We start from the raw sequence: 19,664 nt of genomic DNA on the forward strand, positions 1-19,664 counted from the left end.
GGGAGTCCAGAACCAGGGGCCACAGTTTAAGAATAAGGGGTAGGCTATTTAGAACTGAGATGAGGAAAAACATTTTCTCATAGAGAGTTGTAAATGTGAGGAATTCTCTGCCTCAGAAGGCAGTGGAGGCCGATTCACTGGATGCATTCACAAGAGAGTTAGATAGAGCTTTTAGGGATAACGGAATCAAGGGATATGGGGAGAAGGCAGGAACGGGGTACTGATTGTGGATGATCAGCCATGATCACATTGAATGGCGGTGCTGGCTCAAAGGGCCTACTCCTGCACCTATTGTCTATGTAAATCATCAACTCAGCAAGTCAGGCAGCATCTGTGGAGGGAATGGACAGATGATGTTTCGGGTTGGGACCCTTCTTCAGACCCCATTTTGTTCTTCCCACTCACCCATAGACGAAAGGCAATTCTAAATAACTAATACAAGGCATGTTTTGGGTACCCTGCCATTGGAAGGATGTCATTAAGCTGGAAAGGGTGCAGAGAAGATTTACGAGGATGCTGCCAAGACTCGAGGGCCCGAGCTGTAGGGAGAGGTTGAGCAGGCTAAATCCACCACCCTCTGACAAAGGTAGACACAAAATGCTGGAGTAACTCAGCGGGTCAGGCAACATCTCAGGAGAGAAGGAATGGGTGACCTTTCAGGTCGAGCCCTTCTTCAGACTGATGTCAGGGGAGGGGGCGGGACTGGGGTGAGACTGGTTGTATAAGAAGGAACTGCAGATGCTGGTTTAAACCGGATAGACACTAAAGGCTGGAGTAACTCAGTGGGACAGGCAGCATCTCTGGAGAGAAGGAATGGGTGGCGTTTCGGGTCGAGACCAGTCTGAAGAAGGGTCTCGACCCGAAACGTCACCCATTCCTTCTCTCCAGAGATGCTGCCTGTCCCGCTGAGTTACTCCAGCTTTTTAGACAATAGGTGGAGGCCATTCGGCCCTTTGAGCCAGCACCGCCATTCAATGTGATCATTCTCAATCTGTACCCCGTTCCTGCCTTCTCCCCATACCCCCTGACTCCGCTATCCTTAAGAGCTCTATCTAGCTCTCTCTTGAATGTATTCAGAGAATTGGCCTCCACTGCCTTCTGAGGCAGAGAATTCCACAGATTCACAACTCTCTGACTGAAAAGGTTTTTCCTCATCTCAGTTCTAAATGGCCCACCCCTTATTCTTAAACTGTCGCCCCTTGTTCTGGACTCCCCCAACATTGGGAACATGTTTCCTGCCTCTAACGTGTCCAACCCCTTTATAATCTTATACGTTTCGATAAGATCTCTTCTCATCCTTCTAAATACCAGTGTATACAAGCCTAGCCGCTCCAGTCTTTCAACATATGACAGTCCCGCCATTCCGGGAATTAACCTAGTAAACCTACGCTGCACGCCCTCAATAGCAAGAATATCCTACCTCAAATTTGGAGACCAAAACTGCACACAGTACTCCAGGTGCGGTCTCACTAGGGCCCTGTACAACTGCAGAAGGACCTCTTTGCTCCTATACTCAACTCCTCGTTATGAAGGCCAACATGCCATTAGCTTTCTTCACTGCTTGCTGTACCTGCATGCTTCCTTTCAGTGACTGAGGACACCCAGATCTCGTTGTACGTCCCCTTTTCCTAACTTGACACCATTCAGATAATACTCTGCCTTCCTATTCTGACCACCAAAGTGGATAACCTCACACTTATCCACATTAAACTGCATCTGCCATGCATCTGCCCACTCACACAACCTGTCCAAGTCACCCTACAACCTCATAGCATCTTCCTCACAGTTCACACTACCACCCAGCTTTGTATCATCTGCAAATTTGCTAATGGTACTTTTAATCCCTTCATCCAAGTGTCTACCTGGGCCGAGACTGGTCCTTGATTATGCTGCTGGCCTTGCCAAGGCAGAGTGAAGTGTCGGTAGAGTCAATGGAAGGGAGGTGGGTTTGCGTGATGATCTTGTGGTTTTGGATGGAGCTGTTCCCAAACCAGGCTGCGTTCACGGCACTTTAAAAACATTACTGACAAAGATTCAAATGTATAATGGTAACAGAACTAAAGTCACATGGAGCTACCGCACATGAAGGGACTGGTTGTTGGTTACCAGAGGCAACAACAGTTAGATTGTGTCTGTAATGGGGTCAAATGACCCATGGTACTGAGATGGCGAGCAACATGGGGGCTGGTGATGAAGACCCAGCTGGGGCTCAGATTATGCAGAATGTCTGAGGGGAGAGAGGTAGAGAAAGGATGGGGGTAGAGCTGCTGCCTCACAGCGCCGGAGACCCGCCGCGTTCGATCCTGACTACGGGTGCTGTCTGTACGGAGTTTGTACGTTCTCCCTGTGACCACGTGGGTTTTCTCCGGGTGCTCCGGTTTCCTCCCACACTCCAAAAACTCACAGGTTTGTGGATTAATTGCCTTGTGTAAATTGTCCCTAGTGTGTAGGATTGTGCAAATGTACGGGGTGATCTCTGGTCGATGTGAACTCAGTGGGCAAGGGTCTGCTTCCTCGCTGTATGTCTAAACTAAACAACCAAAGCGAATCAGTCGCTGGAAGTTTACTTCCCTTTTACTCTAATTTAAAGATGCAGTGTGAACGCAGGCCCTTCGGCCCACCGAGTGCGTGCCGTCCAGCGATCACCCTAGACACATGTTCTATCCTACACACACCAGGGACAATTTACAGAAGCCAATTAACCTACAAACCTGCACGTCTTTGTAAACAAGCGCACCCAAAGAAAACCCACGCGGTCACGGGGAGAACATACAAACTCCGCAGACAGCACCCGTTGTCAGGATTGACCCCAGGTCTCTGACGCTGTGAGGCAGTGGCTCTACCCGCTGCACCACCTATGGTGGAGGGTGGCGGGCGGCGGGCAGTGTTCTTGGTCAAGGGGCCACTCTGGGGGCTGAGGGGCAGGGTCCCGTGGAACAAGCTGGGGTGAGGTGATCCCAGATCGTGAGATGGAGAGACTCGGGAATGGGCTGGGGAGGTGTGGGGACTGAAGGGGTTTCAGATGTGGCGGAGCAGAGGGGAGAGGCAGTGCGGGAGGGTGAGGAATGTCAGTGCTGTTTGCCGACATGTCCGGGGTTGTTCAGTCACAGGCAGCTGCAGAGCAGAGGGGAGGGCTGGCGTTGAGTAATACTGCCCCAGGCTGGGCCGGGCCCAAGCATGATCAGGGATGCAACAGCAAGCATTAGGCTGCAGGAATGCACTGTTGCTATCCAGTGCAGCAACGCATGCTGCCCTCCGGGCATCCAGGGTGGCAGGCAGCCTCTGATAAGGGCATGCCCAGGCTGTGATGCCTTCCTGCAGTGAGCTCATCTACCCCTACACCCCCCACCCTCCCGGCATCCACCCCTACAAACCCCCCTGCACGCTGCCCTCTTGCACTTCCCTGGAGCCCTCCCTGCAGACTCCCCCTGCATTCTTTTCTCCTGCATACTGCCCTGTACTGTGGATCCTCCACTGTACTGTGTGCTACTGTGTTGTGTTATGCTGTGTTGTGTGATCCTGCTACAGAAATTCCCCCACCACTCTGTGTAAAACAACAGTCCTGTACATCTCCATTAAACGTTCCCCCTCTCACGTTACAGCTCTGCCCTCTCGTGGTGGACATTTCCGTACGGTTCGATAGAACTGTATTTATTCCAGGAGGGAAATTGATTTGCCAACAGTCATAAAAACACAAACTACATGAAAGATGAGATTAAAGTGAGGAGTGGAAAGGATTGGGAATGGGCAAAGATTGTGGAGGGGAATCAGTCTCAGTCGACCCCACGACAGAAGGGGGAGGATGTGTACAGTTTGGTAGCCACAGGGAAGAAGGATCTCCTGTGGCGTTCTGTGCTGCATCTTGGTGGGACCAGTCTGTTGCTGAAGGTGCTCCTCAGGTTGACCAGTGTGTCACGGAGGGAGGGGGTGAGCTGTATTGTCCAGGATGCTCCACAGTTATGAGGAGCATCCTCCCCTCCAAGACCACCTCCCGTGAATCCAACTCCAAGCCCAGGATGGAACCAGCCTTGCTGATGAGTTTGTTGATCCTACTGGCGTCTGCGGCCTTCGCCCTGCTGCCCCGCAACACGGCAGCAAAGATGGCACTGGCCTCCACCGATTGGTACAACATCTGCAGCATCTCACTGCAGACGTTGAAGGAGCAGAGCCTTCTCAAATAGTACAGGCGGCTCTGTCCCTTCTTGTACAGGGCCTCAGCATTTCTGGACCAGTCCAGTTTACTATCCAGGTACACTCCCAGCTATTTGTACTTTGGTGTAAACCAGTATCTGCAGTTTCTTCCTACCCACTTCAAGTATCTCTATTCAGGACTGCTGGATCAGATCAACCATCTGATGCAATATTCCGGTAAGCCTGGCTCCAGTATTTTTGACAGTAACATGTCGCTTTGTCATTTTAAGGATCTTGCTTAACTCGTGCATCTGTACACAAATGCCCACAGAACAGAGTTTTGTCAAGCACTGATGCAATTTTATTCTCAACTCCTAACGAGAACATTAAGCATGCACCCCCATAGGGTTACAGTTACAAGCTTTAGAGACAAAATTCAGAATGAAAGCCAGCTTTGGAATTTATATTTCATTTTGATCAATAAAAGATAAACCTTTTGAGTTTCAATTCATCAAAGTGCAGAAGCTAGAAACTGAAACAAAACCCAGGAACGCTTCCATGGCTGGCAGTGTCTCTAGAGAAGGAGAGGCAGTGCACGGGAGAGGGAATAGCAAGCAAGTTCCTACAGAGCGGGAGTGTTGCTGATTAGCAACTGAGCAAAGTGGTCAGGGCAACAATTGCTTTAAAAACCAGCCTTCAGTATTGATCAGTAAGGACATCAAACGTTACGGGGAGAAAGTAGGAAAGATAGATCAGCCACGATTGAATGGTGGAGAAGACTTGATGGGCTGAATGGCCTAATTCTGCTCCTGTATCTGATGAACATGGTCTTCAGGGTGTGAATTGAGCAAAGCCCCAGATTGGATCAGGGAGGTGGGGGTCACATAAGACCATAAGTCAGCAGGTCTGCCTGCTTTCTCCAGTGTAGAGGAGACCTCATTGTATGCACTGGAGTGAGGAAGAGTTTCACTCTTCAGTTAGAGGGAGGTTTTATTCAATGGGAGACTGGTGGAGAGGGAGGCAAGAACAAAATGAATAGTCCCCTTGATCTGACTGAGAGCAGAGGACATGAGAACTGGATCTCAGTCACTGTCCAAATGCCTTTTAAACATTGTTATAGTTTCTGCTTGAACTACCTCCTCTAGTAGTTCATTCCATATACCCACCACCCTCTGAGTGAAAAAGTTGCTCCTCAGGTTCCAGGTGGAGGTGATGGAAGGACCTTGGAATTCATTGAGAGGGGAATGTCAGGCTGGATGTGTGCGGTGAAGATCAGAGGGGATAATGAGACAGGATAGGAGAGGGCGGGAGAGATTGGCTGCTTTAATTTGGCAATAAAGGTTTTGCGATTATAATTTTAATCTAGGCGCAAAGCAGGAAGCAGTTAGGTGAAGGTGCAATGGCATGATTAGACTGCCACACTATCGTCGATCAAACTGGGCAGGAGATAGTTGTAGGGCAGAGGAATGGTCTTGTTTCTCTTTATAATCTCCTCCTCGATCTGCTGCAGCTCATGCTGGAACTTTGTGATGCATTCTCTCGCCTCCAGCTCAGTGAAACGTTCTTCCACGTAACTACCCAGCTTGGTCTGCAGGGGGTGAAGAGAAGGGTATTGTGGTCAAACCAGGGCGACAGCTCGGTACACACACACACACAGAGAGCGCGTACTGGCCTTGGTACGCACACAAACTGCACACACACACTTAGAAAGACACACTCAAAAACATTTACAGTCAGGTACACAGATGTACTCACACACATACACTGACACACACAAACACTGACACATACACGTGCACACACACTGACAAACACACATATAGATACGCACACACACTGACATAGATGCGCAGACATGCATACACGGACCCAGACAGGCACACTTAGGACACAGAGAAAAATACATACACAGGCAGACACACGCTGGGAGACGCAGACACACAGGGACACACACACACACACACACACATAGGGACACACACGCACGCACACACATAGGGACACACACGCACGCACGCACACACACACACAGAAGAAATGCCAGAGAGACAGAAAAACAACTCATTCTTTTAGTGCAACATTTCACTGTTTGGCTGAAAAGGTTTTCTGCGACTTACGTTCATGGGAGATGGTTGACTGAGCAGATAGGTGGCTGCAATCACTGTGAATTTTTGAATTTCCTTTGGCAAAGTGTTGTTAATATCTTTTTTGGTGACTTGGCCCTTTTTGGTCGGTGCAGGCTTCCTCATTATGGACGGGTTGTTTGGTACACAGGAGCTCCACTCATACTAGGAAAACAAACATGATATAGACACACAGTAGAATGCAAATGTGGGAATCTGGAGCAAAACATCAAGTACTGGAGGTACTGAGCAGGTCAGGCAGCATCTGACGAGGGAATGGACAGGCCACGTTTAAGGTCAGGACGCATAGTCATAGACATATAGCATGGAAATAGGCCCTTCAGCCCGAATTGCTCATGCTGACCAAGATACCCCATCTATGCTATTCCCACGTGCATTTGTTTGCCCTGTATCCCTCTAAACCTTCCCTATCCATGTACCAGTCTATCCATACACCCACTACCCTCTGTGTGAAAAAATTGCCCCTCATCTTAAACCCAAGTCCTCTGGTTCTTGATTCCCCTACACTGAGTAAGAGACTGTACATTCAACCTCTCTATTCCTCGTATTTTCTTAAACTCCTGCACTCCAAGGAATAAAGTCCTAACCTCTCCCTATAACTCAAGCCCTCGAGTCCTGGCAACATCCTTGTAAATCTTCTCTGCACTATCTAGCTTAACAATATTCTTCCTATAGCAAGGGTGACCAAAACTGAACACAATACTCCAGGTGTGGCCTCACCAACATCTGCTTCAGACCCAGACCTTTATCAGAGTGGGCATACTATGAAGAGGTTCTGCAGTGGAGCCGTGTATGGGCTGCACACCAGATGAGTCGTAGTTTTGGGTCAAGTCTGAAATCAGGAAGCAATGGGTGTGAGTGGACCAGCTCCAGTTCCAATCCCATCGCACTCTCCCTTCCCCAGAACGTCCCACTCCACTCCCCTCCCCAGTCCAGTCCGTTCCATCTTCCCCTCCCACCTCTATTCTCTGCACTTCCATCTGCCTGTCCAAAAGCTTCTTGAACTATCGTATCTGCCTCCACCACCACCCCTGGCAACGCGTCCCAGGCCCCACCACACCCTACATCTCCATTAAACCATCCCCTTGTACCTCACAGCTCGACCCCCTCTGTTGGCTAGTTCCACGCTGGAAAAAAGGTTCTGACTGTCTGCCCACGTACGCCTCTCATGATTTTGTACACTTTTATCAAGTCTCCTCTCCCTCTCCGAAGTCCCAGAGAAAACAATCCAAGACTAGCCACCCTCTCCCTGTAGCTGAAGCCCTCTAATCCAGGCAGCACCCTGGTAAACATCTGCACCCTCTCCCTGTAGCTGAAGCCTTCTAATCCAGGCAGCACCCCGGTAAACATCTGCTCCCTCTCCCTGTAGCTGAAGCCCTCTAATCCAGGCAGCACCCTGGTAAACATCTGCACCCTCTCCAATTCTTCCACATCTTTCCTGAATTGGGGCGATCAGAACTGCACGCGGTTCTCCAATTTACACAGGGCCCATTAACCTACAAATCTGCTCATCTTTGGGATGTGGGGGGAAACCGGAGCACCAGAGGAAACCCATGTGGTCACGGGGAGAACGTGCAAACTCCACACAGACAGCACCTGAGGTCAGGTTCCAGACTGCGCTGGATGCTGCTGCTGTGTGCGTGACCGTTCAGTGCATTGTGTTGTGTGAAATGCGAGCTGACCTGTCCAACGTTGACTGAAGAGTGCTGGCCGGAACAGGTGAAGATGACCATGGTTAGGAACTTGATGAGTTCAGCCTTGGAGAGGAATGATGAAGGGAAGCCTAGTGAGAAAGATCAGAGGTGTTATAAGAATGAACTGGAGACCAACAAAGCACTCAGCACAGAGAATGCAAACTGCGGCAATGAATGCATCAACTCTCTGCCGAGCAGTGTCAGCATCCCACCCTTGAGAACAAATTCCCATCAATTCCTATTACATTTTCCCCCTCTCAGCTTCAACCTATGTCTTCTGGTTCTTGATTCCCCTACTCTGGGTAAAAGACCGTGCATTTACCGATCCATTTCCCTCATGATCTTTTACACCTCTATAACATTGCCTCTCAACCTCCTGCGCTCTGAGGAATACAGTCCTGACCTGCTCAACCTCTCCCCATAGCTCAGGCACTTTAGTCCTGGCAACATCCTCGTATATCTTCTCTGCTCTCTTTCCAGCTTAACAACATATTTCCTACAACTGAGAACATTACAGCACAGTAGCAGTTCCTTCAGCAAATGCAGGAAAAATGTTCCCAATGTTGGGCGAGTCCAGAACCAGGGGCCACAGTCTTAGAATAAAGGGGAGGCCATTTAAAACTGAGGTGACAAGGAACTTTTTCACCCAGAGAGTTGTGAATCTGTGCAATTCTCTGCCACAGAGGGCAGTGGAGGCCAAATCAATGGATGGATTTAAGAGAGAGTTAGATAGAGCTCTAGGGACTAGTGGAATCAAGGGATATGGGGAGAAGGCAGGCACGGGTTACTGATTGTGGATGATCACAATGAATGGCGGTGCTGGCTCGAAGGGCCGAATGGCCTCCTCCTGCATCTATTTTCTATGTTTTCTAAATAATGTCTGTGCTGAACATGATGCGAAGACCAATTTTTATTTGCCGGCACATAATCCATATCCCTGCACATCCATGTACCTATCCAGAATTCAAGGGGATATCTGAAGAGAGTCGCAAACACAAAGATAATGGCGTGCCCTCATTCTGTCAATAATCAGTTCTGTCAATAAGGGCAGCACGGTGGCGCAGAGTTGCTGCCTTACAGTGCTTGCAGCACCAGAGACCCGGGTTCCATCCCAACAACAGGTGCTGTCTGTACGGAGTTTATACATTCTCCCCGTGACCGCGTGGGTTTTCTCCGAGATCATCGTTTTCCTCCCACACTCCAAAGACGTGCAGGTATAAATGCAAATTGTCCCTTGTATGTAGTAGGATAGTGCTAGTGTGTGGGGATCGCTGGTCGACACGGACTCAGTGTGCCGAAGGGCCTGATTCCGCGCTGTATCTCGAAGTTAAACTAAAAATTAGGCCCAGATACAGTGCAGATAATGTCATATCTTGTAAAATGTTTTACCCTCCTCCCTTTGTGCAGTTTAGTCCCTGCTTTAATTAGGCAACTGGATGGTCATCTCATCAACTGGGGTGCAGTCCTGACCTCCCATCTACCCCATTGGAGACCTTTGTACTGTTTTCAATCGGGCTTTATCAGATTTCAATGTTATATCTTTGCACTGGAGGATGTGCCCTTTGCCTGTGCACTGTGTGATTGTAGTCATGTACAGTCTTATCTTTGACTGGATAGCATGTAAACAAAAGCTTTTCACTGTACCTCGGTACATGTGACAATAGTAAACTACACTAAACAAAACTAATGTTGAATTTATAAAATCATGAGGGGCAGAGAGAGGATAAATGGTCACAATCTCTCCCCAGGGTAGGGGAGTCTAAAACTAGAGGGCACAGGGATAAGGTGATAAGGGATAGAGGGCACTGCCTCCTGATTGTCTACCCCAGAGCTTTGTGACAGGACAGATAGATAGATTCTTGATTAGTGCGGGTGTCAGCGGTTACGGGGCGAAGGAAGGAGAATGGGGTTAGGAGGGAGAGATAGATCAGCCATGATTGAATGGTGGAGTAGACTTGATGGGCCAAATGGCCTAATTCTACTCCTATCAAGTATGACCTTATGAGGACTGGATGCCAACAGCGGCCGATCGACACTGCTCAACAAGACGAGGTTAGAAGAGTACCTGACGATTGCTCGGCCAATAATCCTTTGGTGAAGATCTCCTTCACCCAGTCTTGAAGTTCAGTATCACTCTGGACACTGGCGTCGTTCTCGTAGTAAAGGTCAACAATGTTTTCTGTAAACCTTTGAAGGAAGGAGAGCATTTATGGAGGAATGGTGTAGAAACCTCAAGACCACTGTTGGATTTGCTTCTGTACACTGGAGCAAGCGGATGAAAGCAACAAGGATCTGTGAGCAACTGACGAGATGCAAGGGGCAATGAGAGGGGAGTCACGAGGGAGGGAAGGGCAGGTCAGAGGGTGGGAGAGGTCGGTCAAGATGGGCTGGGTCATGGAAGGACTTGTGGATGAGGATTTCAAACAAATGGCTGGAGTAACGCTCAAAGAGAAAATAACATTGCGACCAGTTTACCCATTTGTGCCACTCTCAGAACAGCAGCGGCAGGCTCAGGCTCCAATCTTACAGTTCCAGTCTTGTGTGTAGGTCCCGTCAAACCTCATACATCCCGACTCCAGCACAGGAATCGTTGTGTAAGAAAATAACTGCAGATGCTGGTACAAATCGAAGGTATTTATTTCACAAAATGCTGGAGTAACTCAGCGGGTGAGGCAGCATCTCAGGAGAGAAGGAATGGGTGACGTTTCGGGTCGATACCCTTCTTAAGACTGATGTCAGGGGGGCAGGACAAAGGAAGGATATAGGTGGAGACAGGAAGATACAGAGAGAACAGGGAAGGGGGAGGGGAACTGTCTAAAGTTGGAGAAGTCAATGTTCATACCACTGGGCTGCAAGCTGAGGTGCTGTTCCTCCAATTTCTGGTGGGCCTCACTATGGCACTGGAGGAGGTCCATGACAGAAAGGTCAGACTGGGAGTGGGAGGGGGAGTTGAAGTGCTCAGCCACCAGGAGATCAGGTTGGTTAAGGCGGACTGAGCGAACGGTGTTGAGCGAAACGATCGCCGAGCCTGCGTTTGGTTTCGCCGATGTAAAGAAGTTGACATCTAGACTGCGGACTGCAAGTTGGAGGAGGTGCAGGTGAACCTCTGTCTCACCTGGAAAAACTGTTTGAGTCCTTGGATGGAGTTGAAGGGGGAGGTAAAGGGACAGGTGTTGCATCTCCTGCGGTTGCAGGGGAAAGTGCCCGGGGATGGGGTGGTTTAGGTAGGAAGGGACGAGTGGACCAGGGAGTTACGGTGGGAACAGTCTCTCCAGCACAGGAATCTGCACCCCTCCATCTGTCACTCAGGAGGGAGACGGAGAGAGGATACAGGCTGTGTAGGGTGAGAGTCGACGAGGATGCAGGAAGCATCAGGGCACATGGAAAGGCGTAGTGATTGGGCAAGGATAGGGAAAATAAAATATTAGGTGGAAGAGTTGTTCACTTTTAGAAAATAGACCAGTATAGCAGTGGAAGCAGCTCCCTGGCCCACACTGTCCATGCTGAACATGATACCAAGTTAAACTAACTCCTTGAATCAAAGCCCTCCATTTGCTGCCTCTCACATCTATTTCCATCACTGCCCCCAGCAGCATGTCCCAAACACTCATCATTCAGTATCAAACAACTTGGTTTGCACATTTCCTGTAAACTCCTCCCCCTCTTACCTAAACCTGTGCCCTCACACATTGGAAAAGGACTCTGACAACTAGCACTCTGGACATTTTGTATACCTCTATCAGGTCTCCCCTCAGCCTCCGATGTTCCAGAGTTTGTCCAACCTCTCCACATAGCCTCTAATCCAGGCATCTTTTAGAACTCTTAGTTTAGTTTAGAGATATAGAGTGGAAACTGACCTTTTGGCCCAACGAGTCCGCGCCGACCAGCGATCACCTCGTACACTAGCACTATCCTACACACCAGGGACAATTTACAATCTTCACCCAAGACAATTAACCTGTAAGCCCACACATCTTTGGTGTGGGAAAAAAACGCAGCACCCGGTGAAAACCCACATGGTCACAGGGAGAACGTACAAACTCTGTACACACAGCACCCATACTCAGCCTGGAACCCGAATCTCTGGCACTGTAAGGCAACAACTCTACCGCAACGCCACAGTGCCACCCCTAAACTCTTCTGCACCCTCTTCAAAGCATCCACGTCCTTCCTGTAATGGGGCGACCAGAACTACATACAATACTACATACATTAATGCCACTGTGGTGATGGGGTATTGCAATATGCAGGTAGACTGGGAAAATCAGGTTGGTTCTGGACCCAAAGAAAGAGAGTTTGTAGAGTGCCTCTGAGATGGACTCTTAGAGCAGCTTGTACTGGAGCCTACCAGAGAAAAGGCAATTCTGGATTTAGTGTTGTCCAATTAACCAGATTTGATAAGAGAACTCGAGGTAAAGGAACCGTTTGGAGGTAGTGATCATAATATGATTAGTTTTAATCTGCAATTTGAGAGGGAGAAGTTTAAATTGGAAGTGTCAGTGTTGCAGTTGAACAAAGGGGACTATGAAGGCATGAGAGAGGGGCTGGCCAAGGTCGACTGGAAAGGGATCCTGGCAGGAATGATGGTGGAACAGGAATTTCTGGGCATAATCCAGAAGATACAGGATCATTTCATTCCAAAGAGGAGGAAAGATTCTAAGGGGAGTAGGAGGCAACCATGGCTAACAAGGGAAGTTAGGGATGGAATAAAACTAAAAGATGTATAACACAACAAAGATTAGCGGGATGCCAGAGGATTGGGAAACTTTCAAAGGACAACAGAAGGTAACAAAACGGGCAATACGGGCTGAAAAGATGAAGTACGAGGGGAAGCTGGCCAAGAATATAACGAAGAACAGTAAAAGCTTCTTTAGATATCTTAAGAGAAAAAGAGTAGCAAAGTCAAATGCGAGTCCCTTGATGGCAGATATGGATGAAATTATTATGGGTAACAAGGAAATGGCAGAAGAGTTGAACAGGTACTTCGGATGTCTTCACTAAGGAAGACACAAACAATCTCCCAGATGTACTAGAGTAGAGGACAGAGGATCTCGGGGGGTAGAGGAACTGAAAGAAATTTGCATTAGGCGAGAAATAGTATTGGGTAGACTGATGGGACTGAAGGTTGATAAATCCTCAGGGCCTGATGGTCTGCATCCCAGGGTACTCAGGGAGGTGGCTCGAGAAATCGTGGATGCATTGGTGATCATTTTCCAATGTTCAATAGATTCAGGATCAGTTCCTGTGGATTGGAGGATAGCTAATGTTATCCCATTTTTCAAGAAAGGAGCGAGAGAGAAAACGGGGAATTACAGACCAGTTAGCCTGACATCGGTGATGGGGAAGATGCTGGAGTCTATTATTGAAGAGGTAATAACGGTGCATTTGGATAGCAATAAAAGGATAAGTCCAAGTCAGCATGGATTTATGAAAGGGAAATCATGCTTGGCTAATCTTCTGAATTTTTTTTGAGGTTGTGACAAGTAAAATGGATGAAGAGGAGCCAGTGGATGTAGTGTATCTAGGCTTTCAGAAAGCCTTTGATAAGGTCCCACACAGGAGATTGGTGAGCTGATGGCATAATAATATATTCCTTTATTCGTCCCACACCAGGGAAATTTACAAAGGCATGTTGGCCTTCATAACGAGAGGATTTCAGTACAGGAGTAAAGAGGTTCTTCTGCAGTTGTATAGGGCCCTGATAATACCACATCTGGAGTATTGTGTACAGTTTTGGTCTCCTAATTTGAGGAAGGACATCCTTGTAATTGAGGAGGTGCAGCGTAGGTTCACGAGATTGATCCCTGGGATGGTGGGACTGTCACACGAGGAAAGATTAAAAAGACTAGGCTTGTATTCACTGGAGTTTAGATGGATAAGAGGGGATCTTATAGAGACATATAAAATTATAAAAGGACTGGATAAGCTAGATGCAGGAAAAATGTTCCCAATGTTGGGCGAGTCCAGCACCAGGGGCCACAGTCTTAGAATGAAGGGGAGGCCATTTAAAACTGAGGTGAGAAGGAACTTTTTCACCCAGAGTTGTGAATTTGTGGAATTCTCTGCCACAGAGGGCAGTGGAGGCCAAATCACTGGATGAATTTAAGAGAGTTAGATAGAGCTCTGGGGGCTCGTGGAATCAAGAGATATGGGGAGAAGTTGGGCACTGGTTACTGATTGTGGATAATCAGCCATGATCACGTTTCTATGTTTAATACTCAATGCGCCAAATCAAAGTCTTATAATTCTGCATCATGACTTCCTGATGCTTCTTCTCAATGCCCTGAACAATTATGGCAATCTTATCATGTGCCTTCTTTACCAAATATGTGTGCTGCCACTTTCAGGGAGCTATGGCCTTGAAGCCCCAAGATCCCTCTGTACACCAATGATCCAAAGGGTCCTGCCATTGACTCTATACTTTCCACTTATATTCGGCCTCTTGAAGTGCAACACCTCACACAGATTCACACAGCTCTGGAACAGACCCTTTGAACTGATGGCTGCGATCTCCACGTATGCTGTGTGCCTGGGGATTCTCACATGTCACCGTGGTGGCTGTTGAAGTTGGTGTTTCATCTTCATGTAGTTATGTATCTTGTTGCTTTTTTTGTATGACTGTATGGTAAATCAAATTTAACTGTACCTCTATATGTGACAATAAAGAACCGTTGACCCAACTTATCCATGCTGACCAAGATGCCCCATGCCCAAAGATAACACACCGAGTAAAAAAGGTGTCCCTAAGGCAACTCTCCTGCTGCTGTGCCCCTGTGCCACCCTCTACGTGATCACATCTCCCTGTGTTAGATCAGTATCCACCTGCACCTTGCAGAAGTGTCTAAATACTAATCAAATGCAGTGATTGTATGTGGCCTTAGCACCGCCTCAGGTATCAGTCACTGCTCAGTGGATGGGTTGTTCAAGGATGGAGCAGGATCCTTCTGTCCCCTGACTCACGTCTACCAACCCCTTGTCCCCTCAATGACTGTAAATGGCTTTAATAGGTGAGGCTGTGTCAGATGAAGGCGGGGGAGACATCCGAGGCAGGGTTAGGGTTCTCTCACTTGTTGATAGCCTGCCAGATCTTCTGAGCATCATTTCTGTAGTAATAATTGGGGATCGTTTCCACTCCTCGAGCAGCCAGATTGTCTGGGAGACACATGGATTGGTAGGTAGCGCCCACCAGGCCACGCTGCACGATCTGCACGGTGGCAGTTCCTCCGGAAGAGAATGCCTGGAACAACAGGTTAAAAACCTCAGTAGAAAGTCATGATGCAGTTCTATAGGATCCTACCTCCTCCTACTCCTAACCCGAGATGCTGCCCGTCCCGCTGAGTTACTCCAGCACTTTGTGTCTTTGGTGTAAACCAGCATCTGCAGTTCCTTCCTACACTACTCTGTAGGACTTTGGTCAACCCACATTTGCACACCACCCAACATTTGATTTTACAAATTCATAATTTTGATGTCCAAAATTCATAATTTTACATAAAAATCCATAATTTGGCGCGCAAAGCAACTTTTCAGCAAAAAACAGTATGCACGCCAAATGTGCATACGCGTTGTGCTACATTCATGTGTGAAAAACGACTATTATCTCCAACAGTCTGTAATTCTTGGACTACATGTACAATGTCAGGCCGATCATGAGTATATTCTGCTATTTATAGAAAGATTATTAAACAGAAAAACCTTTTACATCACAAAGAAAAATGTGCTTTGTTTTGTTTCTTCTATTTTGCTTTTTCCGTACACATCCCAATTCTCTTGGTTTTGAATAAAAGAACAATGGTCATAAAATGTATGACTAAGTTATGAAGAAAGAGTTTCATTTAAAACTGCACATCCCTAATTTCATTGAAGACATACTTGCTCCAGTGGTCTTCAACAGCAAATCACAACAGTCCATGTCCCCCCCCCCCACCCACTCGACTCCCCTTCCCCCCCACCCACTCTCCCCTGCCACTATCCCCACTCCCCCACACGTCCACTCCCACCCTCCCCTCCCAACCTCACTCCCCTCCCCACCCCCACTCCCTCTGTCCCCCCACCCCCCCCCCCCTCCTCTGCCCCCATCCCCAATTAACCCACCCCATCCTCTCCCAACATCAACGGGCCTCACGCTATGCAGTGAGGCCGGGCTAACGCCGAGGCTGGGCGGCGGGTGAGGCAGGGCCTGACCTTTGAGAGGCGGGGCTGGCCGCGAGGCGAGGGGCAGGTCGAGCGGCGAGGCATGTGTTTTGCAGAAAAATGTGAGGCGAAATCGGAATGGCGAAAACGATATAAGAAAGTGGAAACTTTTGGCCAAGTTGGAAAGGGTTGGGAGGGCTGCATTTGGAGTGTTGTGTGCAGTTCTGGTCGCTCCATTACAGGAAAGATGTGGAAGCTTTGGAGAGGGTGCCAAGTAGTTTACCAGAATGCTGCTTGGATTAGAGGGTTTCAGCTACAGGGAGAGGTTGGACAAACCAGGATTGTTTCCTCTGCAGTGTTTGAGGGGAGACCTGATAGAAGTATGTAACATTATGAGAGGCATAGATAGGTTAGGCTGGAAATAGTCAACACTAGAGGGCGTTAGAGGTTAGGATGAGGATTGGATGCTGAGGTGAGAGGGGGAAAGGTTTAATGACAAGACCAAGCACAGGCTCGGCCTCCTCCATTGTCAGAGTGAGGCCCAGCGCAAATTGGAGTAACAGCACCTCATATTTCGCTTGGGCAGTTTACACCCCAGGGGTATGAACATTGACCTCTAACTCCAACTAACCCTTGCTTTCCCTCTCTCTCCATCCCTCCCCTTTCTAGTTCTTCCACCATCTGTTTGCTTTGTTGTCACCTTCTCCCAGCTAATAATGATGTATTCGACATTTTCCTTGATCTGCATCTCTTTTGATCTCTTACACTTCCTCATCTCTCAACTCCCTCCCCTGACTCAGTCTGAAGAAGGATCTCACCCATTCCTTCTATCCAGAGATGCTGCCCGTCCCGCTGAGTTATTCCAGCATTTTGTGTTTATCTAAAGGTTTAATGGAGATGTGCAGGCCGTTTTGTTGTTTACGTGGAGAGAGGTGGGGGCCTGGAACGTGCTGCCAGGGGTGGTGGTGGAGGCAGATACGGTAGTGGTTTAAGATAAGCACATAGAAATGCAGGGAATAGAGGAACATGGATCGTGTGCACGCAGGTGGGATCAATTTAACTTGGCATCATGTTCGGTCTAAACATCTTCGGTTCCTTTGCTCTACTGTTCTATGAAACCTCAGCGGTTCCGTCTGAAGAAGGGTCCCAACCCGAAGAGTTGTCTGTCCATTACCTCCCTCCACAGATGCTGCCTGACCCAGAGTTCCTCCAGCACTTTGTGTTTCACTGCAGACTCTTGTTTCTCCAATTCTGAAGGGTCTTGGCCCAAAATATCACCTATCCATGTTCTCTAGGGATGCTGCCTGACCCGCTGAGTTACTCCAGCACTCTGTGAAACGTCACCTATCCATGTTCTCTAGGGATGCTGCCTGACCCGCTGAGTTACTCCAGCACTCTGTGAAACGTCACCTATCCATGTTCTCCACAGATGCTGCCTGACCCGCTGAGTTACTCCAGCACTCTGCCTCACAGATCTAGAGCACAGGTCCTGTCCATTCTGAGTACGGGTGCTGTCTGTGTGGTTTCTGCCTGGGTTTCCTTCAGGTGCTCAGGTTCTCTCCCATATCCCAAAGACGGGCGGGTTTGTAGGTTCATTGGCCTCTGTAAATTGCCCCCTAGTGTGTCGGGAGTGGATGAGAAAGTGGGATGACTTAGAAACAGACCCTTCTTCAGAATTGGAGAAACAAGAGAGTGCAGGTGAAGAGGTGATCGATGGTCAGCATGAACTCGGTGGGCTGCATCTCGAAACTAAATGATGAATTCTTCCTTTAACAGTTTGCCGTTGTTAATCCTGTGCCAAAGCTGCAAATGTAATGGCCAGGAACTGAGTAATTAAGTGGAACAGCCAGGATGGGCCATGGTGAGGGGTGTGGGGGATAGACACTGAACACTCCCCTGCTTCTCCACTAGAGCCCAGACCAGCACTGAAGGTGTCACCACAGGATGGCTGCAGATGGGCAGGCTGGCTTTGATCGGTGATGTCTGCCAACACAAATTCATTGCCACAGACGGCTCTGAAGGCCAAGTCATTGGGTATTTTTAAAGCGGTGATTGAAGGATTCTTGATTGGTAAGGGTGAGAGGCAGGAGAATGGGGATGAGAGAGAAACAGATAGCCATTATAAATGGGTGGGGTACTTCATTCAATGTGCCAAATGGCCTAATTCTGCCCTTACATCTTGCGGTCTTATATAGACCACTCAAGTATCGTATGGACATTGAATTCTACAATTTTTGGTAACTAAAAAACCTCACCCCTCCTCCTTTCTTTTTCACTCTCTCCCCCCTCTGGACTCGCACCTAAGTCTTCCCCCTCCCCTTCCACTTACATTCCTTCCTCTAACTTCACAATGTGCAACTCCAATCCTTTTTGAAGTTTCACACCTTCTGGCTTTTCATCTCTGTCCAACCATCTGCCAATAAATTAAACAACCCTCATCCAAGCTTTGTCCTGCCCTCTCCTCTCTTCCAGCTCTCTCCCCTCCCACCACAATCAGTGTGAAGAAGGGTCCCGACCCAAAACGTCACCTATCCATGTTCTCCAGAGATGCTGCTTAACCTGCTGCGTTACACCAGCACTTTGGGTCTTTTTTTGGAGACTAGATTCTGTGTTTCCTTGTGTTACATAGAAACATAGAAAATAGGTGCAGGAGGAGGCTATTCGGCTCTTCGAGCCAGCACCGCCATTCATTGTGATCATGGCAGATCGTCCCCAATCAATACCCCGTGCCTGCCTTCTCCCCATATCCCTTGATTCCACTAGCCCCTAGAGCTCTATCTAACTCTCTCTTAAATCCATCCAATGATTTGGCTTCCACTGCCCTCTATGACAGAGAATTGCACAAATTGACAACTCTCTGGGTGAAAAAGTTTGTTCTCACCTCAGTTTTAAATGGCCTCCCCTTTATTCTAAGACTGTGGCCCCTGGTTCTGGACTCGCCCAACATTGGGAACATTTTTCCTGCACCTAGCTTCTCCAGTCCTTTTATAATTTTATATGTTTCTATAATATCCCCTCTCATCCTTCTAAACTCCAGTGAATACAAGCCTAGTCTTTTCAATCTTTCCTCATATGTCAGTCCCGCCATCCCAGGGATCAATCTCGTGAACCTACGCTGCACTGCCTCAATTACAAGGATGTCCTTCCTCAAATTAGGAGGCCAAAACTGTACACAATACTCCAGATGTGGTCTTACCAGGGCCCTATACAACTGCAGAAGAACCTCTTTACTCCTGTACTGAAATCCTCTTGTTATGAAGGCCAACATTCCATTAGCTTTCTTCACTGCCTGCTGTACCTGCACGCCAACTTTCAGTGACTGGTGTACAAGGACACCCTGGTCTCGCTGCAATTCCCCCCTTACCTAACCTAACTCCATTGAAATAATAATCTGCCTCCTTGTTTCTGCCGCCAAAGTGGATAACCTCACATTTATCTATATTATACTGCATCTGCCAAGCATCTGCCCACTCACTCAACCTGTCCAGGTAACCCTGCAACCTCCTAACATCCTCTTCACAGTTTACACTGCCACCCAGGTTTGTGTCATCTGCAAACTTGC

General features: G+C 48.2%; 1 protein-coding gene across 2 annotated transcripts in view; it reads right to left on the bottom strand.

Moving 5' to 3' along the window:
* Positions 1 to 4,478: 4,478 nt before the first annotated feature.
* LOC144609396 (polyunsaturated fatty acid 5-lipoxygenase-like) overlaps positions 4,479 to 19,664 on the bottom strand; it is a 45,442-nt gene continuing 30,256 nt past the window's right edge. For both annotated transcript variants that reach the window (XM_078427859.1, XM_078427858.1), the window contains exons 10-14: positions 15,037 to 15,206; positions 10,035 to 10,156; positions 7,958 to 8,058; positions 6,249 to 6,419; positions 4,479 to 5,719 (exon numbers count right to left, since the gene is read on the bottom strand). In XM_078427859.1, the coding sequence (XP_078283985.1) occupies positions 5,540 to 5,719; positions 6,249 to 6,419; positions 7,958 to 8,058; positions 10,035 to 10,156; positions 15,037 to 15,206 (744 nt within the window). In that variant the 3' untranslated portion in view covers positions 4,479 to 5,539. The remainder of the gene's footprint in view (positions 5,720 to 6,248; positions 6,420 to 7,957; positions 8,059 to 10,034; positions 10,157 to 15,036; positions 15,207 to 19,664) is intronic.

This window comes from Rhinoraja longicauda, chromosome 34 (assembly GCF_053455715.1).
Source record: "Rhinoraja longicauda isolate Sanriku21f chromosome 34, sRhiLon1.1, whole genome shotgun sequence".
NCBI lineage: Eukaryota > Metazoa > Chordata > Chondrichthyes > Rajiformes > Arhynchobatidae > Rhinoraja > Rhinoraja longicauda.